Source organism: Eptesicus fuscus, chromosome 21 (assembly GCF_027574615.1).
Source record: "Eptesicus fuscus isolate TK198812 chromosome 21, DD_ASM_mEF_20220401, whole genome shotgun sequence".
Taxonomy (NCBI): Eukaryota; Metazoa; Chordata; class Mammalia; order Chiroptera; family Vespertilionidae; genus Eptesicus; species Eptesicus fuscus.
Window position 1 is genome coordinate 48,823,505 of NC_072493.1, and position 8,804 is coordinate 48,832,308.

General features: G+C 66.8%; 1 protein-coding gene across 1 annotated transcript; it reads left to right on the top strand.

The window, feature by feature from the left end:
* The first annotated feature begins 272 nt into the window (after positions 1 to 272).
* LOC103304787 (saoe class I histocompatibility antigen, A alpha chain-like) lies at positions 273 to 2,790 on the top strand. The gene is made up of 6 exons (XM_054711076.1): positions 273 to 354; positions 470 to 754; positions 994 to 1,269; positions 1,870 to 2,145; positions 2,266 to 2,451; positions 2,597 to 2,790. The coding sequence occupies exons 1-5, from the start codon at positions 282 to 284 to the stop codon at positions 2,409 to 2,411; spliced, it is 1,056 nt and encodes a 351-aa protein (XP_054567051.1). The 5' UTR covers positions 273 to 281; the 3' UTR covers positions 2,412 to 2,451; positions 2,597 to 2,790.
* Positions 2,791 to 8,804: the final 6,014 nt, after the last annotated feature.

Below are 8,804 nucleotides of genomic sequence, written 5' to 3' on the forward strand. Positions count from 1 at the left end.
AGGGGGAGTGGGCGGAGAGCTCCCCCTGCAGGAGGAGGGCAGCCCGGTCCCAGGCCCAGGCCGGGCGCTCAGGTCTCAGCCCAGGGAGGAGCCTGGAGCAGAGCCGCTCAGGGTTGGGGCTCCCCTTCTCCCGGGGTTCCCTCTCCATCTCACATCCCTGCTGAGTCCTCCTTCCCGGATACGCATGACGCAGCCGCACTGCTCACTCCCATTGGCTGTCTGCTTCCAGGTTAGGACATCTCCAGGAGCCCCTGGGATCAGACGGTCCCCCGACGCGGAGGATGCGGGTGATGCGGCCCCCCACCCTCCTCCTGCTGCTCTCGGGGGCGCTGGTCCTGACCCCCAGCCGGGCCGGTGAGTGCGGGGTCGGAGGGGCGGCTGTGCGGGGAGGAGCGAGGGGACCCGATGGGGGCGCGGGCCCGGGAAGGCGCGTGTCCAGCCCCGGCCCTGCCCCCCGTCCGCCCCCCAGGCCCCCACTCCCTGAGGTATTTCCTCACCATCTGGTCCCGGCCCGGCCGCGGGGAGCCCCGCTTCCTCGCCGTGGGCTACGTGGACGACACGCAGTTCGTGCGGTTCGACAGCGACGCGGCGAGTGGGAGGATGGAGCCGCGGGCGCCGTGGATGCAGCAGCCGTGGGTGGAGCAGGAGGACCCGGGGTACTGGGAGCGGAACACGCTGAGGGCCAAGAGAGTCTCACAGACTTACCGAGAGAACCTGCAGATCGCCCTCGGCTACTACAACCAGAGCGAGGACGGTGAGCCGCCGCCGGGCCATCACGACCCCCCTCCCCACGGACGGGCCGGGGCCGCCCCAAGGGTCCGGGTCCCAGCGTCACCCCCCCACACACACACACCCGGGAGGAGCCCGTGGGAACTTTGACCCTACTTCACTTTCAGTTTAGATTCAGGCCCCGCGGGGCAGGGGACGGGTGGGGCGGGGCTGACCTCGGGGCGGGGTGACCTCGGGGCGGGGCTGACCTCGGGGCGGGGTCAGGGTCTCACACCTTCCAGTGGATGTCTGGCTGCGAAGTGGGACCCGATGGCCGCCTCCTCCGCGGGTACAGTCAACACGCCTACGACGGCACCGACTACATCGCCCTGAACGAGGACCTGACCTCCTGGACCGCGGCCGACATGGCGGCTCAGATCACAAAGCGCAAGTGGGAGGCGGCGGGTGTGGCAGAGCGTTTCAGGATCTACCTGGAGGGCACCTGCAGGAAGTGGCTCCTCATTTACCTGGACAAAGGGAAGGAGACCCTGCTGCGCGCAGGTACCAGAAGCCCTGGGACCCCCGTCCTCCCCTCCCATTTCCCCGGGGCTGGGGCTCCTACAAGGAGACAGGACAGCGGGTCAGTGTCAGACACCCCTCTTTGGGGTAAGGGAGGGGGTCCCCTGGATGTCCAGGTCAGGTACCACAGGGACTCCCTCTGCTCTCAGGACAGGTAGGGGTGCAGGCTCTCCTGGGGTGCAGGGAGACCCCCTGACATAACCCATCGGGTTCGCCTAGGCCCTGCAGGGGCTCTGGGACCCACGGGGACCTTCTCTCTCAGGCCTTGTGCGCTGCCCCACACCCCCTGTGTCTGAGGCCTGACCCCAGCTTTTCTGAGTCACGTGGCCTCCATCCAGGTCAGGACCACAAATCCCTTTTCTCCCCTCAGAGACCTACCTCCTGCCCTGGGCTGTGTACTCTGAGTCTAGAATGTTCTAAAGCCTAGGAGGTCCTTCCAGGGGCCTCTGTCCAGGCTGGTGTGTGTGCTGTGTGCTCCCTCCCCCACCCGGGTGTCTGTCCACTCTCAGGATGGTCACATGGGTGCTGCTGGAGTGTCCCATGACAGATGCAACATTCCTGCATTATCTCCCCTCCCCTCAGACCCTCCAAAGGCACACGTGACCCACCACCCCGTCTCTGCCCGTGAGGTCACCCTGAGGTGCTGGGCGCGGGGCTTCTACCCTGCGGACATCAGCCTGACCTGGCAGCGTGACGGGGAGGACCAGACCCAGGACATGGAGCTGGTGGAGACCAGGCCTGCGGGGGACGGCACCTTCCAGAAGTGGGCGGCCGTGGGGGTGCCCCCTGGAGAGGAGCAGAGATACACGTGCCATGTGCAGCACGAGGGGCTGCCCGAGCCCCTGACCCTGAGATGGGGTGAGGAGGGCCGTGGGCACAGAGCCTCTTCTCAGGGCAGTGGGGCCCTGGGGACCTCAGTGGGGTCGGGGCTGAGGCCTGGGGTCAGGGCCCTCACCCTCCCTTCTCTTCTCCTCCCAGAGCCACCTTCTCACACCTTCATCTTCATCATCCTGGGCATCGCTGGGGGCCTGGTTCTGCTGGGAGCTGTGGCTGGAGCTGTGATGTGGGGGAGGAGGCGCTCAGGTGGGCAGAGGTGGGCTCTGAGTGTGCACTCTAAGCAGTGACACGCCCAGGGCTCTGATGTGTCTCTCTCGGCTTCTAAAGGTGAGACCTGCCATGGGGAGGGGTGGGCAGAGGGAGGCCTGGGTGGTGGGGAGTCTGTGGGACACTGTGAGCATGAAGTGGGTTTGAGAATGTCACCAGTTCCAGCCACTGCCCTGGATCTGCTCATGATGATTGTCCTCCACAGCGTGAGGAGCTGCCCTGTGGGGACTGAGTGATGGAAGGTGTGTCCACGCTCCCACTCCCTGACTCAGGAACCTCTGATGGGGGGCTGGCCCCGCCCTGCTCCCCACACTTTCTGGTCCAGCAGAGGCGGGCTGGGCCCTCACTATCGCTGACTTTACTTCCTCATGCTCTGAGCTGCAAGCTGTTCCTTCCGCATTAAAATGTGGTTCTGGAGGTGACTTTGTTCATTTTTGCCATGAAGGCTTGGTGGGCAAATTAAAGGAGAAGACTCTAAATTTTGAGGGGAAATACATATAAACACCAAGAACTTTCCAGAGCTCATGTGTTTGCTGTGCTGAGCTGTCCCAGGTGTGGACAGGAGAAGTGATGAGGACGGAGCGTGGCCGGGGCCTGAGCCTGGTCAGTGCCCAGTGCATCGTGGGCTTTGACGTGGTCACTCCTCGGCCGGGTCCCTCTCTGCTCCTCTGACCTGTCCCTCAGGGGAACCCTGTCCCACCAGGACCTGTGGTCACAGGGACTCCCATCCCCCAGGCCTTGTCCCTTGTCCTAATGCAGCGCCTCTCCAGGACCCTGGACAGCGAGCTTCCTGGGGCAGGTCAGCCTGGGCTCAGGCCTGGGTCCCTTTCTCCATCCTCCTCTCCTGGGTGTTCATTTCTTTGTTCCTGTCGACACTATGCCTGTTGCTGTTCCATGTGGGAGTTGTGGTCTCATTTCTTCCTTCCACCTGGTTCCCCACGAGCTTCACGTGGGGGCTGGGCTGTGGGTGCTTTTTAAAAAAAAAAAATCCATCCTGACAAAGGCTTTACTGACAACTTCCCATACAGTTAGTGAAAAAATAAAACATAAAAACACAGGACACAGCAGACAGGATCGCGTACACCAGACGGCACCACCACAGGAGTCCCTTCTCGTCAGGTGGAAGAGTCCCCAAACCTAAGGACTCAGATTTGGGGGGACAGGACGTTGGTCTCCCCCTAATGAACCAAACAGCCCCGCAGACAGACACCAGGGGGCCGGTGGACGCAGCGGGTCCGAGTGTAAAACGAAGCTTTTGTGACGGAGCGGAGCTGGAGTCCGGGCTGGGCGGTGTCTCCCCCCGGACCCCCCACGTGCCCCCTCCCGCTTCCCGGGCCCTCAGCCTCTGGAGCAGCTGCTGGAGGGGGTGTGGGGGGGCACAGAGCGGGCTGTGCTGCCCCCCCCCCCCAGGCTGGTCACCCCGCCCCCCGCCTGCCTCTGTTTCCGGAGGAGACCCGGTTCCCAGAAGCAGCCCCGAAGGCCGGGCTCCACTAGGGCCCCTCCGGGCCGGGCCCGCGGGGTCGGCCTGCGTGGCCATGGGGCTCCCCCCCGCTCGCTGCGCCCGGACCTCGTGCAGCCGGGCTGGTCCCGCCCGAGGCGCTGGGCGATGTCCGCTGCGTCCCCTCCTCCTGGGAGCGGCTCTGAGGAGCCCCGGCCCCCCGTCCCCCGAGGCCGGGCGTGGACGTGGAGGGGCGGCGTCCTCAGCGCAGGAGCCGCTCCAGCCCCGGGCAGCGCCCGCCGACCCCGCCGTCCCTGAGCCTCTGGGTCTGCGGTGCCGGCTCCTCCGGAGGCTCCGGCTTGGCCTCCGCGGTCCGAGGGCTGCGCTCAGGGTGCGGGGCCCGGGCGGCCTGCTGCCCAGCACCCCGTCCCGCTCCGCTACCTGAGGGCCGGGCTGCCCCCCGCGTCACCGGAAATGCTCCTCCCCCCCGCCCCCCCGCCCCATCCGGGACAAAGGCCGCGGCCGCGGTGGGAGCTCAGACCTCGGACTTCAGGAGGAAGGACCCGCAGGCCCAGGACCGGGCTGACCCGGGGCCTCCGCTGTCGGGAGCGGCCGGAGCGCACGGCGGGGTCCTCCCTGGGGGACATGGTCACCCTCAGCGTCACCCACATCCCCGCTGCCGGCGGCCTGGTCCCCGGACAGTCCCTGAGCTGCCCCCCCACAGCACTGCCCCCCCACAGCGCTGCCCCCCGACACCGCCCATCAGAGGAGCCTGCGGCCCAGACCCCCGAGGCCGCCACCCGGAGCCCGCACCCTGGATGTGCCCCCTCCCCCTCCCACCGGGATGCCCCAGGCCCCGGGGACAGTGCCCCCCCAATGAGGACTCACCCCCTCGCCTGCCCCCAGGGGGCCTCCCGGGCTTTGGGGGGAACATGGTCCGGGACCCTGTCTCTGTGGGCATCTCGGTGCGTCTCTGAGTCTGATCCTGGCCTGAGGGTGTCTCTCGGGTGAGGGTGACAGGACAAGTTCCATGTTTCCTTCCTGGTTCCAGCTTTGGGTCTGGGAGTGAGACATCCTCATCCACAGCTGTACACGCTCCACACGTATGTCATCGGGGAGGGCCTTCCAAGGCGAGGGAGACAGGGTGTGAGGACGTGGGGAGGTGAGGGGGGCGGGAGGTCAGGGTTCGGGGGGAACCTCAGGCACATCCTCTCCTCATGCTCTCTGAGCGCGAGCGGGCCCGGGGAGCTGCCGTCTGTGGGTTCAGCACCCACTGTCTCTGCGGTGAAGCCTCCTGGGCCGCTCCTGTCACCAGGTCACCAGACACAACACCAGGCCCCGGGGACGGGCACAGGGAGGCTGCAGCGAGGGGCGCTGGTGACCCTCACACCCTCAGGGGGACCTCACATCGAGGTCATGCCTGTGCGGCTCGGGGTTACATGCGTGTTAGTGACACGCTCCGGGGCCGCTGGGAGGAGGATCACTGAGACCCACACACACACTGAGGTCAGGGACGCGTGAAGCCCGTGGCTCCCACGTGCAGACACTGTGGCCTCCCTCCGTCCGTGAGCCCCGGGGCCTGTGGGGCGGAGACTGGACCCTGAGAGCGTTCAGCGGGCGCCGTGTCCGGGGGCAGCCCCACGCCCCACGGCGGCCGGATTGAAGGTCCACGAAGGGCGAGTCCCTGCTCCCAGGAGCCCGTGTCAGGGCTCAGGGGCCACAGCAGCTGGGGGCTGCCCCGTGGGGGACACCGAGGCAGAGCGGGGCCTCCTCACAGCAGGTCCTGCTGGACAGACCGCTCTGCGTGGGGCCTGGGCCTCAGGGCGGAGCACTCGGCCCATTTGCAGAAAAGGCCCGGCCTGGCCGGTGCGGCTCAGCGGGGAGAGCTGTCCTGGCTCTGACAGGTCTGGGGTGACCCCTGGGCAGGGCGTGGGGGAGGCACCCACTCAGTGGTCTCTCCATCCACGTTCCTCTCTCCCTCCCTCTCCCGTCCTCTCTCTCTGAATCAATAAGCACATTTATTTTATTTATTTATTGTCTGAGTTGGTAAAATGCTCTTCAGCACACATGTCCGGCATCCGGCACCGCGAACCGAATGCCTATTTCTGTGCAACTCGCACCCCGTACGGACCCCACAGGTCCTGTCACCTGAGCCTGAGAGACGTCTGACCTTCCTCTCCGTCTGCACAGCGCCCCCGTGAGGCCGGCGGGTGGACCCCATTCCACAGATGGGGGGTCGAGGCCCGGAAAGGCAGGGGCTCCTCCGAGGCCTCGGGTCTGCGCTCCGCCTCCTGGTTCCGGTCCCAGCGCCGCCGCCCCGCGCGGAAGGGCCTCCCTCGGACCCGCTCCCGTCCGGCCCGGAGCCACACGGGGGCCTTCACGGCTCCTGTTGGACGCCGAGAGCCAGCCCCTCGCCCCGAACGGGGAAGAGAAACGGGGCTGACCCTCGGGGGGCAGGGGCTCCACGTCAGCCCGTCCCGAGGGGCCTCGCTCCGCGGAGCTGGGCGAGCGCTCCGGCCCCGTGGGAGGCGGTGGGCAGCGGCCTCGGGGGCGATGGCGCTGAGAACGGAGCGGAGGAGTCAGTGGTTCATGGGTTTGGACCAGAACCGGAAACGACACGCGATGGCAAAGCAGGAGTGACCCCAACCGACGGAGAGAGGGGCTCCCGGCTCTGCCCGGGCCTCCACCGAGCGGGCGGCCCCGGGGAGCGGGGCGGGGCAGGAGCCGGGCCCGGGGTCACCGAGCCGCGGTCTGGGGGGGAAGCCTCCTTTCCGCCAGAGAAGAGTCGGGGCTCTCGACACGGAGCCCCCCGAACTGGCACCGCCAACCACACAGACGGGTGTGAACGGGGTGAACACACGGGGCGCCCCGTCGGGGAGCGGCCTCCAGAGGGACAGAGGCTCCTGCGCCCGCGGAGGAGGGGAAGGGGGGGCGGTGCCGCTCGGGTTCCGGTAAAATGTGTCTCTGACGCCGGCGGCCCGGGGCCCACGCCCCTCCCGGCGGAAGAAGCCCGGTCCTGGGGGAGGGGCCCTCCCCGGGGCGGGGGGCGGGGTTCCAGCCCAAAGGCGGCGAGGCCTTCGGGCGGCTGGGCCCCTGCAGCCCGGCTCCCGGCTCCTGCGGACCCCGCTGTGCCCGCCCCGCGCCCACCTCCCCCTCGTCCACCTCCATTCAGCCCAGAGCAGACGCTCCGGGATCGGGGAGGGGCCCCTGGTCCTGAGGCCTCTGCCCTCTGGTCTGGGGGGGCGTCCCGAGAGGAAATGGGGAGGAGACAGTGGCTGAGGAGACCCCCCTGCGGGGCGGCCCGAGGCCCTTCTGTCCCGGGCTGCGCAGCGGGGGGGGGAGGGGGGCCGTGGGCCCGGGGACAGAGCCCCACCGTGACCCCTTTTGTGAGAGGCAGGCCCGTGGGCACCCGCTCCTTCCCCTCCGGTCCTCCCCCCGAAGAAGGGCATCAGGGAGACCTCCTCCTCTGCCATCTGGTCGTCCGGTCACCCGGGTCCGAGATCCCGTTAACCCGCCCCCGTCAGAAGGCGCCGGGCCCAGGGCCTCAGAACCGGGCGCCGGGACCACGAGCTCAGGCGCCGGCCACAGGGACCGGGACCCGGGCTGGAGCCCCGCAGCCCCGCAGCCGAACACGGGACAGAGGGCACGGCGCCTGCCGAGGCCAATACAGACGTTTTTTAATTAAAAGAATAAAATCAAAGGGCCAAGCTGGCTGCCCCTACAGACACGTCCGGGTTCTGTCTGGATGGGAGCGCTCCCTCCGCTGGGGTGTAGACGCCACAGGAGGGGTCTGTGGGACCGGGGTCTTCAGGCACAAACTGCCCCTGTCCCAGGTGGACACCCCTGTCCCCCCCCCCTCCCGGGCTGAGGCCTCTCCCTGTCCCAGAGGGGACACCCCTGTCCCTCCCCCCTCCCGGGCTGAGGCCTCTCCCTGTCCCAGAGGGGACACCCCTGTCCCTCCCCCCTCCCGGGCTGAGGCCTCTCCCTGTCGGATGTCCAGGGTGAGCTCCCTTCTGGAAGGTCCCAGGGCCATGCTGGGAGCTCAGTTTTGGGCGCAGGATCCGCCTCAGGGAGAGGGATTCTGGGAAGAGAAGAGGAGAGAGAGGCAGGGCCAGTTGGGAGACCCCCTCTGGTTTAGCCAGAAAAACCTTTCTCAATGTGTGGTCTGTGGAACCCTGATGTCTCTGAGAGCCTTTCCCGGGACGTGGGGGTCACACTGTTGGCAGGAGATGAGGGACATCCGGGCCTTTTCACTCCGCTGACACGGGCGCTGAGGCCAAGCTCTGCACGAATGGCTGACACCGACCTCCATAGTCGTCCCTCCCACCAGCCCTGACCGCAGTGAGAAGACAGACAGACAGACAGACAGAACCAGACAGACAGACAGACAGACAGAGGACAGAACCAGACAGACAGACAGAGGACAGACAGACAGACAGACAGAGGACAGAACCAGACAGACAGACAGAGGACAGAACCAGTTTCCCTTTACACGACCCTGTGGAAGGAGGTGACATTATTCTCTTCACTGAAGCCTCGTCCTTCCATCCACATTTTTAAACATCATGGCCTCCGGGGAGATGCCCCAAAGGTGAACGCGGTGACTGCATCGCCCACACCCACAGAACAATGACCCCCCCCACACCCACAGAACAATGACCCCCCCACACCCACAGAACAATGACCCCCCCCCACACCCACAGAACAATGACCCCCCCACACCCACAGAACAATGACCCCCCCCACACCCACAGCCACAGAACAATGACCCCCACACACCCACAGAACAATGACCCCCCCACACCCACATAACAATGACCCCCCCACACCCACAGAACAATGACCCCCCCACACACCCGTAGAACAATGAGGCCCCCCACACCCACAGAACAATGACCCCCCACACCCACAGAACAATGACCCCGCCCACACCCACAGAACAATGACCCCCCCACACCCACAGAACTGGTAGCTT

Bases quoted from the DNA above. Each gene is read 5' to 3' on its own strand.
- LOC103304787 (XM_054711076.1), top strand. From the start codon at position 282: ATGCGGGTGATGCGGCCCCCCACCCTCCTCCTGCTGCTCTCGGGGGCG. The intron at 355-469 runs GTGAGTGCGGGG...TCCGCCCCCCAG, and splicing joins CCTGACCCCCAGCCGGGCCG to GCCCCCACTCCCTGAGGTAT. The intron at 755-993 runs GTGAGCCGCCGC...GGGCGGGGTCAG, and splicing joins CTACAACCAGAGCGAGGACG to GGTCTCACACCTTCCAGTGG.